Raw genomic sequence first — 22,391 nt, 5'->3', positions numbered from 1 at the left:
CTCTTATCGTGAGGGTTTAGCTTAAAGCAGGCAAGAGGAGCCTTGAACATGGGACCATGTTCCGACTGTCTTAATGCCCGGGGTACAGGAGACCAGCCAGTGGCTCTTCCTTCCCCTCCCATCCGGGGGAATTTCCTTGACCTTTCTGATCCTTGTTCTTGGCACGTTTTGATAAGGTGTGTGTGTGAGTGTATGTGTGAAGAAGCACGAGAAAGAGGCCAGCAGAGGATACTGCCTTGGAGAAGTGTTTCTTCTTTCCCATTAAACTCTTCATTCTGCCCCATTCACAAGTAGAATCCCAGCACCATAGTCTTACAGGATCCGTCTCCCAGATTCATCACTCTGCCATCACTGTCTGTGCTTCGACATCCAGAGCCCACCTTTCAGGGCTGTGAGGGCGGACCCCCCAACCCTTGAGTCCTTCTTGGCCAGCGTGCTGACTGGGAGTACATCTGGGTTTCAGGCTGAGCAGCAAGCCCCTGCTGACATCGGATGAGTACGAGCTTGGAGCAGGGATGAGGAAGAGACACAAGGGACCTGAGGAGGAACATGATGCCCTGGTTGGAACTGGGAAAGCTAGGAACAGGAACCAGGCTTGGGATGAGCACGAAGCCTCGTCGGACTTCATGAGTCAGGTCGGTAACCCTGTGTTCTGGATGTGCTGCCATCTTAGGGTGGACGGTCTGGAGGGTATGCCAGAACTCACACTCCCTTCACAGGCCTGTGGGACCTACCTGCTGCACAGAAACTGTAGAAATGATTGCCTTAGTGCCAGAGGGACTGTTCCCTAGTCTTGCTTATTGCACAGAGGAGGAAATTCAGGCCCAGAGGAGGTCAGAGACTTACCAAAGTAGCACAGCCTCAGGTAGAGCAGATACAGAAAGCCACACCCCCTGTGCATGCTCCATGACCCTTTGGTGAAGCCACTGAGAGAGACTGCAAGTTCTTAACCAAATAATGCAGCTACTGTTGTTTAACGGTGTAATTGTTCATTGAGCAGCTTCACCATTCCGTAGTTCTAAGAAGTAAGGGCTTGATGCCATTGTAATTTTCTTGTGAATTCTCCATAGGTAATGGGGTGAGAGCCAGCTCCTTGATTTTTCTTACTTCTGCAGAGCATTGAAATAGGCCACTTAAGGCCCTCGTCTCTAAATACTTACATACCTTGTCATCCCTCCCCATAAAGCCCCATGCAAGGGGGACTGTCTGTTGATGCGGCCATCAGAGTGAAATAACTCACATGTGGGGGGGATTGGATCCAGGAGGAGGGAATAGAGCCAGTTTGTAAATCAGGATCCTTTATTCACAAATTGTGAAGGATACTTGTTTAAATGAACCTATCCCAACCGCTCCCCCCTCCCACCCCCCGTATTACCTGATTAAGGAAAAATAGGAATAAAACATTCACATGAGGAGCATTAACAGTTTTCAGGCTGCACATTTCCTTCTGACAGCAAGTGACCACAGCAGATGTGCAACTGGGAATGTAATCTGTGAAATGTTGAGTCACGCTTTCTGCTTCAGGCACCCAGGGCACACTCGTAGGGCATTCTCTTGTCAGCTTTGGCCCATTTAGTTGGATGGGCTGCTTTAGGTGGGCATCCATGCTATGATCTGGGTTTTCCATCTCGGTTTCATGCCTCCTCCCTAATCCAGCTGCCTTCTCCTGCTCATGGGCGGTGCTGCTTGGTTGAAGGCCTTCCCGAGGAGGCACCAGACAGTGCCAGGCAGGGCCGGTGGAAATGCCAGTGTTTGTGATCATTGTAACTGCAGTAACAGTTCTGTGATAAGAGCTTTGTGGGCCTAATCTCGGTTCATCTTCAGAACAACCCCGAGATGCCCATACATAATTATCCCCTTTTTATGGAGCAGAAGAATTGAGGCCAAGAGGAGTCGAGAAGCTTGCTAGAAGCCACAGGCAGGAGGAAAGGACTGGAGCCCAGCTGCCGCACAGCCTGTCCGCCGAAACACATGATCCTGTTTTGCCAAATGTCTTAACCCATGACTCCCCAACTTCCCTCTCCAGCTAAAGATTAAAAAGAAGAAGATGGCCAGTGACCAGGAGCAGCTGGCAAGCAAGCTAGACAAGGCCCTCTCCCTCACGAAGCAGGACAAATTGAAGTCGCCCTTCAAGTTCTCGGACAGTTCCGGGGGGAAGTCCAAAGCCAGCGGGGGCTGCGGCAGGTACTTGACGCCCTATGACAGCCTGCTGGGCAAGGACCGGAAGGCGCTGGCCAAAGGCCTCAGCCTCTCTCTCAAAGCCTCCAGAGAAGGTAAACACAAAAGGGCCGCCAAAGCCAGGAAGATGGACGTGGGCTTCAAGGCCAGAGGCCAGCCCAAGTCGGCCCACTCCCCGTTCGCCTCGGAAGTGAGCAGCTACTCCTACAGTAAGTAGTGGATGCCGCGCCGCCTCGGGACGCTTCCTCTCCTCAGGCTCCTCTTTCTGTCTCTCGTGGGCACGAGTAAACGTCTCCGGCTTTTACGCGGCTCCAGGCCGGAAGTGCGTGCAAGTGCGTGCGCCGGGTGGGGTGAGGCCTAAAGCAGAACTGCCTTGTGATTGGCGGATGGGAGTAGAAGTCCGCCTGGCCTCCTGTACCTGCCTTCCTCTTTCTTATTCGTGGGGAAGCCATCGCTGTGGAGGTCTTTGCGCCACAGAGTTGGCGGCTGCTGGGCCTAGAGCGGCCGCTCACGACGACCATAGAGATGAGTCAGTCTCCTACCCGCAGGCTGCTCTCCGTCAGGAACGGTGTCAGTGGAGCGCGCGCCGTGCCGGGCAGCGCACTGAGTGCTGTGCGGGCCGTGTTTCCCTTTATGTTTCTGACAGCCCTCCAGGTGGCTGCTCCCCGTTGTTCCCGAGGGTAGGGTGGCGGCCGCGGCAGGGCTAGGTTGACCGCCAGGGTTGGGGAGTTGGCTGGGCCAGGATGGCGCAGCCCCATGACGGGAGCCGTCGAGCCTTGGAGCACAGCCGCTGCGGGGCCTGGCCTGACCGGCCGAGCCATCTCTCAGTGGCCCGGAGCCTGCCGCATCAGAGCTCCTTCCCTAGGCGGTTTGCCTTGGGCCGTGGGTCCCTGCTGCCGGCTCACTGTGGGCTCTGGGGCCCCAGGGCCGCTGCGTGGCGTGTAGGGGGTGCTCCTAGGTGCGTGTGTGGGCGGACAGCCTGCTCTCCAGGGGCCCCAGGGCCGCTGCATGGCATGTAGTGGGTGCTGCTAGGTGTGTGTGTGGGAGGAGCCCCTGGTGCCCAGAACCCAAGCGCACCAGGCGTTTGGCCGCCTCAGGAAAGCCAGGCGGAACTTGGTGGCTCCTGGCAGTTGTCTGCGGGGTTTGTTTGGGGAGGCCCCAGGCTCTGACTGGGGTGGGGGTCTTTTTCTGTTGGCGGCTCCCTGGGTGTGTATGTCTAGGCTTCTGATCAATCGCTGCACCGTTTATTAGGTGTCGGGGTGGTGGTGGTGGTTGAACTTCTCGCCCAAGAAGGTGGACGCCTATAAGTTTGTTAAGGAAAGGAACTAAAGTTTTTGTGGGCATGAAGTTATCATTGCCTGCCTCCCATGCCGGTCCTGAGCTTTAAGTGAGCTCGTGTCAGTGAAGAGCTTGACGTGGCACGAGATTAAGCTGTGTGTGTGTGTGTGGGTTTAACGTTCATGGGTTTGGTTACTGTGGACTAATAGGTCTGTAGAGCTGATGCAGAGACGTGTGTGAAGTAAACAGCTCTTTTGTGGCTTATGTGCTGAGGACAGCCTTGACTGCCATAGCTTTGGTGGCCCTCCGGTTCAGCTGGATATGATCCGAGCAGGAGTGCCCAGGCCTGTAGCCACCGTGAGCTCGTACTGGTACCTCCTAGCTCTGGAGGAAGAGGGGAAGAAGGGCTTTCCTTGGATCTTTCCATCTCCGCTGGTTTCAGAATGATGAGGGGAGTGGGGAGCGTTGCTGTAGCTCTGATCTTTCAAGGGTGAGTGGCCTCTGGCTGTAGCCTGGCTGGTTGCGGGAGGAACCCCAGACTCCTCCCACTTCCAGGTGGTGGGGGTGTATTGAGAGACCAGAGGTCAGCTCAGCCGCTGGCTGAGATGTCGGGGGCGGGCGTGCTCTGAGCTGGGGAGCCCGCTGTGTGCAGATGTGTGTGTTCACGGTGCTAGTCTAGCTGCTGGGCCTGTGTCTGAAATTCCATTGTCCCGGGGAGAAGTGAGTAAACATTGCAACACACGGGTCTGAAGGTCTGTCTCCAGCTAGATGTGGGCCCTGATACGTGGCTGCCTCTGGAGAGGCTCTCATTTGTGTTTTTTATGTTGGTTCTTGCACAGTTCTGGGTAAGCAAGGGTACACAGTCACAAGGAGGACAAGAATAGCACAGGCTGGCTGGCAGGAGATGGGAAGAGAGGATTCTCTTCTCTCTTTCACTTTGGGTTTTGGGGCTTGGGGGACACACCTGGTGGGAAGCTGACTTGGGTGTCGTCGCCCGTGGGTGGCTCCAACCTGGGCGCGGCCTTGGGAACGATGGGCAGGGGCTTGCTTTGTCCTACCCCTGCCTCGAGTTGAGGCCATCCTGCCGGTGGGGTCTTGACATAGGAAGTGGAGGAGGAGGAGGAGGTGGCGGCAGCCAACGGACACTGCCTCCCCCTCACCTCCTGAGTCTGGCACGTGGGGTTTCTCATGGACTCGCACGTGGTAGGTGTTGCCAGAGCTGCATCTCTGGTCATGTTCCTCCTGTTTAGAGTGGATTTTATCAGATCGAGAGATCACAGTCTTTGGCTGCGGAGCTCTTTCTTCCAGTGAAATCTTGCTTGATGCCGCCATATGCAAAACGGATCACAATGGTGTGAGGATGTTTGGGATGCGGTGGAAGGGACCAGAACTGTGCCCGCTTGACGGTCCTTCCTCTCCAAAGCCAGGGGATCCTCTCCCGGGAAAGCTTTGGAACTCTGACCTCACAGACTTGTGGGAAGCCGGGAGCAGTGTGCTGGCAGCCTGGCCCTTTGATAGGAGAAAGTTGGGGGGAACATCATTTGCCAATTTCCTTGGTGTAACTGTTTTCACGGTGGCCCGTCTTGAGGGGCTGTTGGGATGCTGCCGGGTGGGGGAGGGTTGGGACACGCATGCATGATTGCTCTTGTGAGTCTGCCCGTGCCACCCAGCACGCCAGTGGGAAGCGGGTATTCTGGGGGAGAAGAGCTTTCTCTGGGCCTGTCCTTTCTTGGGCCTTGTCCCTCCCCGTGGGCTGGGTGCAGCACCCTCCACAGCCAGGGGCGAGACCCTCATGAGAGTGGGGCTCCTGCCTCCCCCAGGGCCTGGATGAGACGAGCTCAGTGACGCCCCCAGCTGGGAGGCCTCCCAGGGGAGAGGTGAGCGGTCCGGGCGGTGGCGCATGGCTCATTCCACGGCCTGTAGGCATTTGGAGCTCTCTGCCCCAGCCTGCGCCAGGGCCTTCTCGAAACCACTAAGCGTAATGAGACACACCAGCCCCTCCCCGCCCCGGCGCTCCGTGACTTACTTTATTAAAAACTACTTTGACTGCAGATACGGACTCAGAGGAAGACGAAGAATTCCTGAAGGATGAGTGGTCTGCCCAAGGCCCGTCCAGCTCCAAGCTGACGTCTTCCATCCTGTGCGGCATGGTGGCAAAGAACAGCAAGGCGGCCGCGGGCCCCAAGCTGAGCAAGAGGGGCCTGGCGGCCGCGCGGACTCTCAAACCCAAGCCGGCCGCCGGCAGGAAGCAGCCCTTTTGTTTGCTGCTTCAAGAGGTCGAGGCCCGTTCCTCCTTCAGCGATTCTTCGGAGGACTCGTTTGACCAAGGTTACTAGCTCCAAACACAAAATACCTTCCGTGTTTTCTAGCGAGAGAGTGAGTGAGAGAGAGCGCGAGAGAGAGCGAGCGAGCGAGCGCGCAGGAGATGGCAGGAGATGGCGGGCAGAGGTGGCCCCTCTGGGACGCCTCGGGAAGGGCGGCCGTCTTGGTTCTTGGCAGCGTAGCCTGCTGTATCCGCCTGAGTCGTTTTATTTTTGTTCTTATTTGTACCTGTATCATTGTGATAACGCCACGGCCTGGCTCTTTTTGAGCTTTTATATGGACTGTTTTTAGTCTCCACCCCTGTCCACTCTCCCCCTCTGCCCTCCTCCTGGCCGCCTCTGCCCCCTAGACCACAGGCCTGGGTTGGGCTCTCCCCCGGGCGCAGGCCCGGAGGAGGCCTCCCAAGGGACATTTTGTAAATGGAATTCTGTCGTGTGGGCGTGTGACTTGATGTTTGTACCGCGATTTTGGTAATACCAAGCTTTATTAAACATACCGAGTTCATTTTTAACTAAACCCGTGTGCCTTGTCTCTCTTGCTGTGTCCTTACTAGACCGTTAGGTTGCTGCTCCCCTCATTTTGTCCCTCCTTCCCCTCCCCCCTGCCCCCCCCCAAGGGGTAGAGCTGGGGTGTGCAGTCTGCTGCTCTTCTCTATCGTTCAAATGTCCCTGGTAGCTCTTGGCATGCGTTTCATTCTTCAGATTTAAAGTCAACTGCGTTCACCTCCAGCTTCATCTTCCTTTTTTATTTTTATTTTTATTTTTTTTTAGCTGCTTGTTTGTTTTTTATTTTCTTAAAAGCTCTATTCCTGTGTAACAGTGGTTTTAAAAATATGAACACTTGTTTCCTAACACATGTTTCTGTTTTAAAGGGCATGTAGGCAGTGCAGGGTTGAGACCATTTGCCGCCCCGAGTTTTGTTATGAGATGTGGAAGCGTGGGCTTCATTGCCATGTTAAGCGGCGGGGCCCAGGCTTCGGAGAGAGCACTGGCCTAGGAGCCCACAGGCCTGGTCTGCCGGCACCCCACCCTGGCCCGGCCCAGCCCAGGGAACTTTATCTGCCTCACTTGTGAAGAGAGGGTGGGGTTCCGTGAGCCCCTCGACCATCCTGGCTGTGACTTTTCCTGGGTTGGAAGAGTCCCAGGGGTGGTGGGGCAGCCAAAGGATCTGCAGTGCTTCCTCACCCTACTTTAGGATGTGCTTCAGGGTGAACCCCCCACCCCCCTTCAGGGATTCCCAGAGCCCAGACCCCATGCTCCCTGAGGGAGGCCCAGACCATAGCGGCCAACCTGGATGGGAACTGGCTTGGGCCCTGGGACTGGATTCTACCCTGATTCCGTTCCTGGTCCGCCTGCTCCTGGCCCACGCCTCCCGTCCTGATTGGCCCACATCCGTTTTGGGTGACCAGGAGGTAGCACAGCAGGGGCCCACGTGCCTGCAGGACTCATGTTCTCCTGGGCTGCTGCTGTGCCTGAGAAAACGCAGTCTGGGCCTCGGAGGGGGAGGCCGCTAACTCACCAGCCAGCCTCCTTTGCGAGGCCTCCCTCAGCCCGGGCCTCTGCAGACCAGTCTGGCTGGTGCATCATTCTCCCTCCTTCCCTGACCCCTTCTGCTCCTCCCCTTTAAAGCCAGAGTTCCAGCTTCTATGTTTTTCAGGCTCTCCTACCCCAGCTCAGACCCTGTAGGGAAGCAGGCAGCCCCTCCCCGTCCCTTAGCAAGGGGCCATTTGCGCAGAGTGGGCAGAGGGAGCCAGGGGCCCTCAGACCAGGCCAGACGGGGCAGTGGAGAGAGCCCAGATAGGGGGAGGGGCGGGGCCCGGCTGCCCCCGCCAGCTGGTGAGGTCTTGGCAGGGATATTTGGGTAGTAGGGACCTCCTGACATCCGGTACTAAAACATCTGACTGCTTGGCTTTCTAGTGTCTGCTCTCTCCTCCCAGCAGCTTGGCCATACCTTCACCCCTGATCCCTACCCATGATGCTTTGAATGTCTGTTTTGGTCTCTTGCATTTGCTCTCACGCTGCACTCTGGACGCAAAGCGAAGGCTGGGAGTAGGGCAGACGGCGCAGCGGGTCACTGAGCTTGGGTCCGAGCCTGGCTCGTTGCTCCGTAGGTAGGCAAAACCCTTTTCTTTGTGTCCCCTCTGCACCCCCCCTCCTCGGGGTTGGCCCCCATCGGCTATGGCAGCAGCGGATTGCTTTGGCGTTTATCCATCAGGTTTTGGAAAACCAAACCGAACCGAGTTAACCACAGACAACCCCACTATACTGAGCCAAGAGATCCTGTTTTTGGTTTTTGTTCCTTTTTATAAAAAACAAAACAAAACCTTTTTCTGTATTTCCTGGGGCTGCTTTGTTGGGACTTTTTCTAGCCCCTGCCCTTGGCAAGCCCTGTGGCCTCAGGTGTGGACAGCTCCAGAAGGGCTTCCTTGGTCCAGAAACCCCCTCTCTCCTCCCCCTGCCCCACAGACCCCAGCCTGCGGAGACCGGCCACCGTGGGAAGCAGCTGGTGGCCGCTTGTCAGGCATCCGGCAGCCGGAGTCCAGGGAGGTGTCTAGAGACCAAGGTCATGGGTCTCCGCTTTAGGGGGAAGCGCACCCTGGTTTTGGCCTTTTCCTTCCAAGCTCTCTTCCGTCTCCGGGTGCTGGGATTGGGCAGCTGCTGGTAGACTGGTATCCAACGTAGACCTCCCAGGCTTCCAGAAACCCAGAGCCAGCCCTCTCCCACCGGATGTTGCCAATGGGGAATCCTTCCGGACAGGAGAGAGTTCTGGAGTCTCCACACCCGAGCGAGCACCCAGGGGAGGCTTTTTCTAGAAGGCAAAACTGGCCACACATCTGATCCCATGCCCCTACCCCGGCCAGCCCCCCCACCCTGCCCGCCACCCTGTTCCAATTGGCCAACCCCAGGGAGGCCCGCTGTGGGGGACCCAGGCGCTGTCGAAAGTCTGCCTACACTTAGCCTGCTTTGCCGCTGTGGCCCGCTGGGGCGGAGACGGAACCATGTGGTGTCTGCAATGTGAATGGATCGCAAGTGTGCCCTGCCTGCCTGCCCCCTGCCTGCCCTGCTGGCCTCCATCCTGCTTCATCCATTGCTCTGGGAGCCGGGTCTCCTTCCCGCCCTCCTCCCCCTCCCCCTTCCCTCCCCCTCTTCCTCTTAACAAACCTCTGTCTCTGCCTCCTGCCTCTCTCAACTCCCTTCAGGGATTCCTTGAGCTCATCTCCACCTTCCTCACCAGGGGGTCACTCAACACAGACCGAGGCACCCTTGGGTAAGGGGGTAGACAGCATCCCTGCCCCCATTGGCACACCCAGGGCCACCACTTGGGGCTGTGTGTTGCACCCAAGCAAGCAGGTGGCTTGGGGCATGGCAGGAGAACGTGGACTTGGCCGGCTGTCTCTGTCCCTCTCCATCCCCTGAGCCGCAGGTGCTTCCTGCCCAATAGGGAGTATGGGGGGCTAGGGGCCACCTCCGCCTCCATATTTCCCATCCCCCTTCCCATCCAAGAGGGTCACCTCCAGCCTCACCTGGCCCTGCCCTTGGTCAGAGGCCCCCAGAAGCACCTTCACACGCCCAGCAGTCTGTACAGACAGGCACCCTTGGGCAGGTGTCCCTTGGGTATCTTGCGAGCAGTCAGCTCCTGGTGCCCTCTTGCCAGCCCGCCCTCGCGGTGTTAGGCTGTCTCTCGGGGAAGGTCAGAGGCAAGCTTGTTCCCTCCCTACGGTCTCTTCTTGGAGGGCTCGGTTCCCGTGCAGGGAGCGCTTCCTTTCCTGTCCTCCCAGCCTGCCCCCTGCCCCACCCTTGTTCCCATGGCCCCAGCTGGGCTCCGGGCTGCAGGTCCCCAGGCAGCAGGCTGGTTCCCATGGAGAAGCACATCTCTGTTCACCAGCTGGAGACGCAGGCTGTGGCCTCTTTAGATTCTTTCCAGTAGATTCTGGGTGACAAGACAGTCAGGCAGTCCTGGGTTTGAGTCTTGCCTGAGTGCTTGGCCACACCGAGCTTCCGTCTCCTGGTGCAGAGTGGGCTGACTGTGTGCCCTCTTCTCCCTTCCCGGCTTCCCGTGGGTTGAGAGGCATAGCCGGCTTGTGGCTCCCTTGGCCTTGGGGATGGCAGTTTGTTTTTGCAGAACAGGCTCGCCCTGTTCCTGTTTGATCGGTGTGGAGACTGTGAGGTGCTTTCTCCTACGTCCGTGTGCTCAGCTGGGGGGCGGGAGGGCTGGAAGGCCCAGCCTGGGCCGCAGGGGAGAAAATAGTGCTCACGGAGGGCCGAGATTTGCCCCAGGCTTCGGATCCCAGAGTCTGCTTAGGGCTTCAACCCAGGGGGTTTCCGTTCCCGCAAGAAAAGACCAAACTCCACGTTCTCCTACCACCAGCCCCAGACCCCCAGGCGCCTGAGTCCCCGGGGCCCTCTCCCGCCTCCTCTCTGTCCCTCCCTGGCCTCCTCTTTCCTTCTCTCCTACCTCCTTCCTCAGCCTTCATGTTGTACGTCGGGGCGTGTGTGCGTGTGTGTGTGTGTGTGCGTGTGTGTGTGTGTGATGGTGGAGAGAGCTGTCTCCAGTCCTTGTCCGCGTGTCTGTCCCCCTCCCCACAGCACAGGTGCATGTGGGGGTTACCCTAACAGAAACCCTCTGAGTCCCAAAGCCGCTGCCCACCTCTGGGCTGTCCGGGATGCCCGTGTCTTGGGCTTGCTGTGATGGGGTCATTGGGCCATCGGGGGGACTCGTGGGCTGGTATCGGACCCACGCCCGGCTGGTGAGGAGCGAGGAGCTAGGCTGGAGCCGCGGCACCCCTCGCCGGTGCCCCGGCTGAGCGGGGGCGGTGGGGGGCGGTACCCACCTGGGCCAAGGCTCTGACTCGCCCCCTGTTTTCTGCACCAGATGAGAGCTCCGAGGAGGAGGACGAGGAGGATGAGCTGGAGGAGGAGGAGGAGGACGAGGCCGGCGGCGGCTATAGGCCGGGGGCCCGGGAGCGGGCCCTGTCGCCAGGCCTGGAGGAGAGCGGGCTGGGCCTGCTGGCCCGCTTTGCAGCCAGCGCCCTCCCCAGCCCCACAGTGGGGCCGCCCCTGTCGGTGGTGCAGCTGGAGGCCAAGCAGAAGGCCCGCAAGAAGGAAGAGCGGCAGAACCTGATGGGTGAGTACCGGCCGCTGGAAATGCAGGGACGCCGCTGCCCCACGTGCAGACAGGAGACCGAGGCTCAGAGGAGGGTAGAAGCGGGGGTGGGGGCAGCGGAGCCCTGCCTCGTGGGCCAACCCCATCCTGAGCAGAGTGGTGCTGGTGACGTGGCCCAGGAGGCATCTCTGGAGCTCCGCAGGTGACCTTCGCTGTGTGTGCTCCCGACGGGCACAGCCTGGCCACCCGCTTTAGGTGTCCGGGGATGGGCGGGAAGCACAGAGGCCTCAGAGCTGCACGGAGGGGCTGGAGGAGCCCAAGGGAGGCCACTGCAGGTAGGCGACACCCAGGCCGAACCACCACTGAGAGGAGGGAACAGGCTAAGTGTTATAGGAGGAACAGAGGTACAGGTAGAGGCACAGGCCGGCCATGCAGAGGGTTGGAGGAAGAGGAGGCCCTTCTCTCTGGGCATTAGAGGTGGTTCAGTCAGTGAGATGGGCATGCAGGCTGGGGTTGGGGCCTGAAGGTCATCGCTGGGCTTTGCTGGGTGCCGTGTCACTCTGTTAGCCGGGCTTACTGTCCAGCTGCCCAGATGGGCTGGCCCTGACTCTCAGCGAGAGGCTAGGCCTTGTCCTGGCCCCGCTTCCTTCCTCTCTGCAGATCTGATGATAGCTGTGCCTTCTTGGGACAAACAGCGGACCTTCTCCTGGGCCCACCCCCATTCTCACTAGGCCAAGTGTCCCCACATAGACCTGGCTCACCTGTACCTGGGGTGTTGGAGACTGAGATGGTCCCACGTGTGTGTACTTACCTGGCCTCGGCTAGGCCAAGTCCTCCGCCCGCCCTCCCTGTGCCTTTCTGGGTCTCAGAGATGCACAGGAGTCCCTCCTGGCAGGGGCCAGGACAGGGAACATGGGCACAGTGCCACCCTGTTCTCCCCCCAGGACTCCCTCAGCTGCCCCTGCTTCATGTCCTGCAGGCTCCAGGACGGAAGCTCATTCCTGTGGCTTGTACCACCTCCTGGGACCCCATCTTTGGGGCAGCCTCACACTCTCCAGGCTCGAAACTGCCTCCTTCCTCTTCTTTCTCCCTCCCTCTCGCCCCATGTCCTGCCGTTGTTCCCTGCAGACTTGGGTCTGGCTCCCGTGGACAGTGGCGCTGGCCTCCCTTCCGACTTGCCTTGCTCAGGTTTTCTTTGTAGTGAAGCAACTGGAGGGCTTTTCCTCAAAGGTCACACTTGACCAGACCACTTCTCTGCTGAGAACCTCTCACCGGTCCCCTCATTGCCCTCTGGTCACATTCTACCTGTCTGCTCCCCCACCTTCAGGCTGTGGCTGCTCAGACAGCATCATCCTGTCCACAGCCTCCACCCTCATCCTCAAATGCACTAGCCATCCTGCAACCTGCGGGCTTCTGCATTTCATCCAGGTTGTCAGATGTATTGGCAGAGAGTTCAAATTATCCACCACCACCACCACCTTTTTTTTTTTTTTTAAATTCTGAGGGGTCTGTAGTGATGTTCTCTTCAATGCTGATACAGATAATTTACTTTGCTCTATTTCTTGATCAGTGTGGCCAGAAAGTATCACTTTCATTGATTTCTGCTCTTTATTATTTCCTTCCTTCCTGTTCACTCTTGGTATAATTGCCAACCACTTCCTGTTTTTTAAGGTGCAAGCTTAGATTATTAACTTGGGATGTTCTCTTCTTGTGGAGACTTGTAAAGCTCTCTCTGAACTTTGTTGTAGCTGCTGCATCTCAAGTATTTTACGTTGTCGTCTTTTCATTATGACTCAGCTCAACACATTTCTTAATTTGTCTTGCGATTGCTACTTTTATCCAATGATTATTTACAGGTATTACTTATTTTCCAAATATGGCGGGTGTTACCTTGTTATTGTTACTGGTTTCTAGCATAATTCCATCTTGGTCAGAAAGAATACTCCGTATAATTTCAATCTTTTAAAATTTGAGGATGTATGGTATTGCCTAGTAAATGTACTCTGTGCACTTCAAGAATGTGCATTCTCATGTCATTATACACAGTGTTCTGTAAATCATTCAGTTTTATCAGACAAGTCAATGTGATTGAAAGTATTAGATCGTATGTGTCTTTACTAGTTTTTTGTCTAGTTTTAGCAGTTGCTTACAGATGCATATAAAACCTCCAGCTATGATTGCAGGACTTTCTTTCTCCTTATGATTTAACTCTGTGGATGTTTGCTTCATGTATTTGAAGCTCTGTTATTGGGTGCGAATATACATTTATGAGTTGCTGTTTTCCTCTTAAATTGATTTTTTGATTATTACGAAGTGTTCTTTTCTATCTCTTAACACATTTTGTTTTGAAATCCCTCTTACTTGATATTAAACTATCACTCCACTTTTTTTTTTTTCTTTTTGAGAGAGTGCACCCATGAGTGTGTGAACGGGGTGGGAGGGCAGAGGCAAAGGGAGGGGAAGAGGGAGAATCTTAAGCAGGCTCCATGCCCATCACTGAGCCAGATGTGGGCGGGGCTTGGCTCGATCTCATGACCATGAGATCATTACCTGAGCCGAAATCAAGAGTTGGGTGCTTAATCTCGTGAGCCACCCAGGAGGCCAGCACTCCACCTTTCTTATGCTTCCTATTTGCATGGTATGTTTTTTCCGACTCATGTAGTCATTTTACCTTTGTCTTACTATGTGAAGTCTCTTGTAGACAACTTATGTTGGATCTTTTTTTTAAATCTGTTTTGTAATCTCCATCTTTTCACTGGAGTGCATAATTTTTTAATATCTAATGTAATTTTTGACATGCTCAAGTTTGAATCTACCCCTTTCTTAAGAAATCACATCTTCATTGAAATATAATGCACATGACATAAAATTCACCCTTTAGAACCTACAATTTGATGGTTTTTATTGTATTCACAGAGCTGTACAGCCATTACCATGGTCTAATTTCAGAACATTTTACCTCCCTGCCCCTGACAAGAAAGCCCATACCCGTTCCTCTCACTCCCCATATTCCCTGAGCACCCCCAACCTGAGCCAACCACTATTCTCTGTCTTCTCTGCGTTTCTGTATCCTGGACGTTTCATACAAATGAGATCATACCGTATGTGGCCTTTCGTATCTGGTTGCTTTCATGCGTTGTAATTGTCTGAAGGGTCATCTATATATATATCAGTACTTAATACTTCTTTTCCCGAGCAGTTTTAAGTTTGTGGCAAAATTGAGAGGAAGGTAGAGAGATTTCCTTTATACCTGCTACTCCTCCGCCTCCTCCCTCCCCCCAGCCTCTCCCCTGTTATCATCGGCATTCCCCGCCAGAGTGGTCGTTTGTTACCAGTGATGAACCCGCACTGACCATCACCGTCACCCAGAATTCATAGTTGATGTTAGGATTCACTCCTGGTGTTGTACGTTCTGTGGGTTTGGACAAATGTGTAATAGTGTAAAGACACCATTATAGTGTCACACGGAGTAGTTTCACTGCCTAAATATCCTCTGTATTCATCTCTCCTCCCGTTGCGCCCCTGGCATCCCTGACACTCTTAACGTCTCCATAGTTTTGCCTTGCCTGGAACGTGACATAGTGTGTGCTGTGTGCAGTGCCTTCCATGCCTTCTCATGACTTGATAGCATGTTGCTTTTTAGCTTTTAAATTTTTGATAGGTTTTAAAATGATTCAAATATTCCATTGTCTGGATGGACCACAGTTTATTCATTCACCTATTCAAGGACATCTTGGTGGCATCCAAGGTTTGGCAGTCTTGACTAAAGCTGCTGTCAACATCTGGTGTAGTTTTTTTGCATATGGACATAATCTTTTAACTCCTTTGGGCAGACACCAGGGAGCGTGATTGCTGGATCGTGGTCGGAGTACGTTTAGTTTTGTAAGACATTGCCACAGTGTCTTACAAAGTGGCCGTACCATTTTGCATTCCCATCAGCAGTGACCAGGATTTAAGAATCCTTGCCGGCATCTAGTACTAGTGTTTTGGACTTTGGACATTCTAATAGGGGGGCAGTGGTATCTTGTCGTTTTAATTTACATTTCCCTAATGAGCTGCTGTGGGACATCTTTTCGTGTGCTTATTTGCCATCTGTGTCTTTGGGGCCACATCTATTACAATTTTTGACCCATTTAAAAAAAATCTGGTTATTTGTTTTCTTAATGTTGGATTTTAAGATTCTTGATCTAATTTGGAGAACAGTCCTTTATCCGGTGTATCTTTTGCAGAAACCTTCTCTTAGTCTCTGACTTGTCTTTTCATTCTCTTTATGATGTCTTTCACAAACCAGAAATGTATACTTCTAGGGAAGTCTAATTTCCATGGATTCTGCTTTTGGTGTCGGATCTGAAAATTCACTGCCAAACCCAAGGTCATCTGGATTTCTCTTACGTTATCGTTTAGGGAGGGGTTTCTGAGTTTTGCATTTTACATTTAGGCCTGTGATCCATTTTGAGTTAATTTTTGTAAAGGTGTCAGATCTGTGTCTGGGTTCACTTTTTTGCATGAGGATCTCCACTGGTTCGCTCTCATTTGTGGTTTTTAAAATTTTTTTTATTTTGAAAAAATTTGTTAATGTTTTTTATTTATTTCTGAGAGAGAGAGCGTGAGCAGGGGAGGGTCAGAGAGAGAGGGAGACACAGAGCCCAAAACAGGCTCCAGGCTCTGAGCGAGCTGTCAGCACAGAGCCCGACGCGGGGCTCGAACCCGTGAACCATGAGATCATGACCTGAGCCGAAGTCAGACGCTTAACCGACTGAGCCACCCAGGTGCCCCAAGTTTGTCCTTTTTCCATATTGAGTTGGCCATTCTGGGTCTCTTGCCTCTCCATATAAATGTTGGCATTAGTATGTTGATGTCCACTTCTGGCGTTGTGAGTGGGATTATATTGAATCTCTAGATCAGGATGGGAAGAATTGGCATCTTGACAATATCAAGTCTTCCTATCCATGAACATGGAAAGTTCTTGATTTCTTTCATCAGAGTTTTGTAGTTTTCATTCCATAGCTCTTGTATATACTTTGTGAGATTTAATCTAGGTATTTCATTTCAATCTCTCCAGGAGATTTTTTAAAATTTATTCTTTCAGATTTTCTATATAGACACTCACCCATGGCATCTGTGAACAAAGGTAGTTTTATTTTTTTATTTCCCAGTCAGTATACCCTTTATTTTTTTTCTTCTTTTTTTTGCATTAGTGAGGACTTCTGTGATCTTGAAAAGGAGTGGTGAGAGGGGATATCCTTGCCTTTTTCCTGATTTTAGTGGAAAAGCCTCTAGTTTCTTACCAGTAAATATGATGGTAGCTGTCGGGCTATTGTAGATGTCTTTCAACAAGTTGAGGAAGTTCTCCTCTGTGCCTCATTTACTGAGAGTTTTTATGATGAATGCATGTTGAATTTTGTCACATGTTTTTCCTGCATCTATTATGATCATGAGATTTTTCTTTAGCCTGTTGATGTGATGGACTACCTTAGTTGATTTTTGATTTCTGAATGTTGAGCAAGCCCTGCATACCTGGGATAAATCTCACCTGATTATGGTGTATAATTTTTTCCAGACATTGTTGGATTTGATTTGTTAAAATTTTGTTGATATTTTGCATTTATGTTCATGGGAGATACTGAAATGTCGTTTTCTTGCAGTGTCTTTGTCTTGGGTATTAGGATAATTCTGGTCTCATAGAATAAGTTAGGAAGCATTCCTTCTGCTTCTGTTCTCTGGAAGAGATTGTAGAGAACTGGTATAATTTCTTCCTTAAATGTTCGGTTGAATTCAACAGTGACCACATCTGCTCCTTGGCATTTTCTGTTTTAGAAGGTTATTAGTTATTGATTCAACTCTTTTAGTAGATAAAGACCTATTCATATTGTCTCTTCTTTTGTGACTTCAGACCTTTTTTTACGTCTGTATAGTACTCCATTTTATGAAGTGTACCACATTTTGTTTATCTACTGTTTTGGTTTTGTTTCCGCTTTGGGGCTATTGTGAATAATGCAGCTCTGAACATTTATGTACATGTTTTTGTGTGGACATGTTTTCAGTTCTGGCTACATTTTTTTTTTAATGTTTATTCATCTTTGAGAGAGAAAAAGAGAGAGGGAGTGCGAGAGAGTATGCGAGAGAGGTGTGGGAGGGGCAGAGAGAGGGAGACACAGAATCCAGCACCTGCTTGGTGCCGGCCTCCAAGCTGTCAGCACAGAGCCAGATGTGCAGCTCAAACCCACAAACTGTGCGATCATGGCCTGAGCCAAAGTCGGACGCTTAACCGACTAAGCCACCCAGGTGCTCCTGTTCTGGCTCTAGATCTAATGGTAACATCACTGGGTTATTTGGTAACTTTATGCTTAACCTTTTGAGGAACTGCCAAACCGTTTTCCAAAGTAGCCACACCATTTTATATACCCAGCCAACAGCCTGTGAGAGTTCCAGTTTCTTCACATCCTCTCCACTACTTGTTACTATGGGGTTTTTTTGTTTGTTTGTTTTTTGTTTTGTTTGTTTGTTTGATGCCAGCCATGCTAGCGGGCGTGCAGTAGTATCTCACTGTGGTCTTGATCTGCATTTCTCCCCATGATGGGGAGCAGCCTTTCGTATTGCTTAGCAGCCGCCTGTATGTTCAGAGAGATGCCTGTTTAAATCCTTATTTCTTAATTGTGTTGTTTGTCATTGTGTTATTAAGTCCTCTGTTCACTCTAGCCGTAACCCTGACTGTAGTTTGCAAGCATTTTCTCCCATTCTGTAGGCGGTCTGTTCATTCTCTTGATAGTGTTGTTTGAAGTAACAGTTTCTAGGTTTGATGAAGTCCAGAGAGGTCCCTTGCACTTCGGGCGTTTATGTAAACAAGTATTGCCTAACCCAAGGTCACAGAGATTTAGTCCTTTTTTCACCCAAGAGGTTTATGATTTGTGACTTAACATTTAGGTCTGTGATCCGTTTTGAGTTGATTTTTTGTGTATGGAGTGATGGAGGGGCCTTTGCACTTGGAGATCCAGTAGGCCCCGTATCCTATGTGTTGAGAAGTCTGTTCTTTCCCCTCTGGACACTTTTGGTGCTCTTGTGAACAAGCAACTGACCCTAAATATGCAGGATTATTTCTGAACCTTCAGTTCTAGTCCCTTGATCTCTATGTTCTTCAGCCAGTACCATCCTGTCTTGATCACTGGAGGAATTATTGTGGGAAGCTTTGAAATTGGGAAGTAGGAGTCCTCTGTATTCATCCTTTTTCAGGATTGTCTTGGTGCCTCAGAGCCCCTTGCATTCCATAGGGATTTTAGGATTAGCTTGTGAATTCCTGCAAAAAGGCCACCTGGGATTCTGGTTAGGAGTGGTGTTGAATCGGTAGATCATATTGGGGAGTGTTGGCAGCTTGACTGTGGAAGTTTTTTAATACAGGAACGTGGGATGTCTTTTCACTTGTTTGTGTCTTTAATTTTTTTCAACAACGTTTCATAATCTTCACTGTACAAGTCTTGGTACTTCTTTCAGTAAACTTATTTGTAAGTATTTGTTGTTTTGATGCTATTGTAAATGGGATTCTTTTCATTTTTGCGGTGTTCACTGCTAGTGTATAGGAATACAAGTGGTTTTTGTGTATTGATTTTGTACCCTGTGGCCTCGCTGAACTCATTTGTTTGTTCTAATAGGTTTTTAGTAGAGTCCTTGGTGTTTTCTAGAATACAAGATCACGTCATCTACAAATAGAGGGAGTTTTATTTTTTTCTTTCAGATGGGTACACCTTTTTCTTTCTTTTTCTAGCCTAATTGCCTTGGCTAGAAAATTGTCTAATTGCCATGAGCCATTACCAAGTATCGACCAAGTCTCAACCGACTGAGCCACCCAGGCGCCCCTACATTAATTTTCTTACACGTTGAACCAACCTTGTATTCCTGGAATAAATCTCTCTTGGTCATGGCATATCATCTTTTTTACATACATCTGGATCATGTTCGTGTACGTTTATGAATTGTATCTCCCTAATGAATTGACCATTTTATCATGAAAACATGTCCTTTGTCTCCAGTAACAATTTTTGTCTTAAGGAAGGTCAATTTTGTCTGATCTTTATATTGATGCTTATTCAGCCCTTTTTGGTTACCATTTGGGTGGTCTATCTTTTCCATCCTTTGACTTGGAATCTTTTTGTGTCTCACTCTTCTGTTGTAGATTTTTTGTGCTTTTTGTTGTCTGTTCCTCCTTTATCGCCTTATTTCCTGGGGGAGGAGGCAGAAGCACATGACACTGGGTAGGCGTCACAGACATGGACTCCGCTCCCTGCTGCGGCCCTGTGTGGCAGTGAGGGCTGGGTGCGTCCTCCCCTTCTCTGGGCTTCATGCCTGTCCCCGCTCCAGGACTCTCACAGAGCCTGTTTCCTGTGTCCCAGGCACCGTTCACGCTGGCCCACTGGCCTCCTCTAAGTGTTTGTCCCCCGAGCCGATCTCCCAGCACTGCTCCCTGCGCGGCTCACCGGCAGCGCTTTACTGCATCTGAGTTTCCTGACAGGTTTCTGCAGGGGGCTGTCATGTGGGGGGAGTGCTCAGTCCCTCAAACCCAGCAGCCAGAGCCCAGCCTGCGTTTTACGGCCTGCACCCTAATCAGCCATGAAAGCCCCCAGCTGCCTCCCTGTGCAGTGGGAAGTCTGTTAACAAAAGATTAATTAATGGGATCATTAAGCTTTGCCAAGTGGCTCCTGCGGACCGTGCCCCCCCCCCCCCCCCCCCCCCCCCCCCCCCCCCCCCCGCTCCCCTGCATCTGTTGGGCGATGGGGCCATGCCTTCCCGAGGAGCCTTTGTGGGCAGGCTGTTGGCTTCCCAGGGGTCATCAGGCCTGGGGTAGTAAAATTGGGGACCTGCTTCCGGGGCGCAGGGCGGGACCGGATAGGCAGACATGGATGGGAGCCCCCTACAGTGGGGCGTGTGCCTGCGGTGCTGGAGGTGTAGACAGAGGATTATCCTGGGTGCTCAGGGTGTCTTCTCAGCTAGGAGGCTGCGGATCCCAGGTAGAGGCCAGGGGAGTAATGGTGCTCCAGGTGGAGGGATCAGCAGAAGCAAAGGCCTGGAGGTTTGAAGGGACGGAGCACAGCTGGGTGTTGGGTTTGTGTGTTCGGGGGCTCAGGGGTTTGGATGAAGGCTGGGCTCTTGTCCGTGGGAAGGGAGAGCCACAGGTGACAGGAGGCAGCTGGGCCCTGGGGCAGTGTGACTTTGGTGAGGCCTGCCCTCTAAAAAGGGAGTGAGTGCCAGGGACCTCCCAGCTCTTGCGAAGAGGCACCAGGAAGTAGAGGAGGGGCCCTGCTGGTCTTGGGGGTTTCGCACGGGCTTTCCACCTGCCTCCCGTGGACCTGCACCCCTGCAGGCCATCAGGCCCTCCCCAGCCTACCCTGGCTTCTGGGATTCCCACCCAGCATGCAGGAGGCGGTTGGGAAACTCATGTGGGCCCAGGCAGGGAGCGTCACATTCCCAGAGAATCGAGTCTGGGCAGCCAAGGGGGGCTTGGGACAACAGTGGGGCCGGCAGGACCCGCCACTCACAGGTGTGTGGCAGGTGAGTCTTCCTCCTCCGGCCTCTGTTATGAGAAGCCTCCCATGGGCAGTGAGGGGACCTGGAGGACGGGTGGGAAGTGGCTGCCAGCTGGTGGCCAGGGGGTCTGGGTGGATGAGAAGGGAGGGTCCCAGGAAGCGCCTGTCCACAGCCCCTGCCCTTGTCCGCATCCAGGCACGGAGTTTGAGTACACTGACTCAGAGAGTGAGGTCAAGGTGCGGAAGCGGTCGCCTGCCGGGCTGCTGCGGCCCAAGAAGGGACTGGGGGAGGCAGGCCCCTCCCTGGCCACACCCGCACCCAGCACTCGCGGCCCTGGTCCCACCAGCCCTGACAAGGCCAAGCTGGCGGCAGAGAAAGGGCGCAAGGCCCGCAAGCTGCGGGGCGCCAAGGAGCCCGGCTTCGAGGCTGGGCCCGAGGCCAGCGACGACGACCTGTGGACGCGGCGGCGCAGCGAGCGCATCTTCCTGCACGACGCCTCGGCCGCCGCCTCGGCGCCCAGCAGCGTGGCCCCCGCGGCCACCAAGCCCAGCCGCTGTGGCAAGGGTGGCCCGCTGAGCCCTCGAAAGGACACCAGCCGCACCAAGGACAGGAAAGAACCCAGGAAGGTAGGGGCCTCCGTGTGGGGATGGGGGCAGCGGGAAGGGGCCTCAAATGCCAGGCCCGGCTCCTCCCATCCACGGGCCCCTGGAGCCCTGCCGGCAGCGGGCATTCAGACCTGGCCTTGGAGAGGGGCTCTTAACTTCCTGTCTGAGGAGCAGTCTCACGTGTGAGTGAGGTGCAGGGACCCCTGATGTGCAGTTCTCAAAACATTGAACACCTCCATTTGTTCCTTTTTCTCTTTTTTAATATTTATTTATTTTTTGGGAGAGCACAAGTGACAAGTGGGGGAGGGGCAGAGAGTGAGGGACAGAGGATTTGAAGCGGGCCTTTTGCTGACATGAGCCTGATGCAGGGCTCGAACCCATGAACTGCAGGATCATGACCGAGCCAAAGTAGGCCACTCAAGTGACTGAGCCACCCAGGCTCCCCTTACATTTTTAAATATTTGTTTACTTTTGAGAGAGAGAGAGAGAGTAGGAGCAGGGGAGGGACACAGAGAAAAGGAGACACAGAATCTGAAGCAAGTTCTGAATCAGCACAGAGCCCAACGTAGGTGGGGCTTGAACTCACAAACCACGAGATCATGACCTGAGCCAAAGTTGGACGCTCAACTGACTAAGGCACCCAGGTACCCCTGTTTATTTTTGAGAGAGAGCCCATGCACAAGTTGGGGAGGGGCGGGGAGGGGCAGAGAGAGGAGAAAGAGAATCCCAAGCAGGCTGTGCACTGTCGGCATGGACCCTGGTATGGAACTTAACCCCACGATTTGTGAGATCATGACCTGAGCCTTAGTTGGGTACTTAACCGACTGAACCACCTAGGTTTCCTGAATATGCTTGCTTTTTAAGAACTGTGGAACCATCAGACCTGTTACCCTTCTTGCACTGGCTGCTAGGAAGCCACCTTCTTTGGTTGGTTGCGTTCAGACCTCACCATCCCTGTCCCTGATGGAGGATCATCTCTCAAGTATCAGTGATGTTCTCTGTAGGAAGTCATGAAAAGGGATGAGACTTGGCATTGATTTCCCGGTAATGGGCTGCTGAGGAGGTGGCCGTCTTCTGGTGTCATCCACAGTGATTTGTGCTCCCGTTTGCCCACTTCTGAAGCTCTCTCTGGTTTCTCCGGCCTTGGAGGGAAGGTGCTGGAATAGTATGTAATGATCATGATGGTCACACCATGTGGCCGGAGGCAGGGCCCAGGCAAGGTCTCACCCCTTCACCACCTCCACTTCATTTAGTAATGAAGGAAAACTCCTTTTCTCCTCTCCCAATTCCCTGGGGTTGGCGCAGACCCCACGGGCAGAGGGCCCCGTCCCCACGCTGCCTGCCAGTCCCAAGTTCAGGTTGTCACCTGTGCTGATGGATGCACGAGCT

At 53.1% G+C, this 22,391-nt stretch overlaps 1 protein-coding gene across 2 annotated transcripts in view; it reads left to right on the top strand.

Annotated features, from left to right (window-relative positions):
- Positions 1-22,391, top strand: part of TNRC18 (trinucleotide repeat containing 18) — an 86,861-nt gene that overhangs the window by 47,208 nt on the left and 17,262 nt on the right. For both annotated transcript variants that reach the window (XM_039226153.1, XM_039226154.1), the window contains exons 14-18: positions 464-635; positions 2,027-2,387; positions 5,509-5,784; positions 10,651-10,902; positions 20,593-21,023. In XM_039226153.1, coding sequence (XP_039082084.1) covers positions 464-635; positions 2,027-2,387; positions 5,509-5,784; positions 10,651-10,902; positions 20,593-21,023 — 1,492 coding nt within the window. The remainder of the gene's footprint in view (positions 1-463; positions 636-2,026; positions 2,388-5,508; positions 5,785-10,650; positions 10,903-20,592; positions 21,024-22,391) is intronic.

Source organism: Hyaena hyaena, unplaced genomic scaffold, assembly GCF_003009895.1.
Source record: "Hyaena hyaena isolate Hyena2069 unplaced genomic scaffold, ASM300989v1 scaffold_20, whole genome shotgun sequence".
NCBI lineage: Eukaryota > Metazoa > Chordata > Mammalia > Carnivora > Hyaenidae > Hyaena > Hyaena hyaena.
The sequence above is the reverse complement of the archived record's forward strand: the minus strand, read 5'-3'. Positions and strand labels throughout refer to the sequence as shown.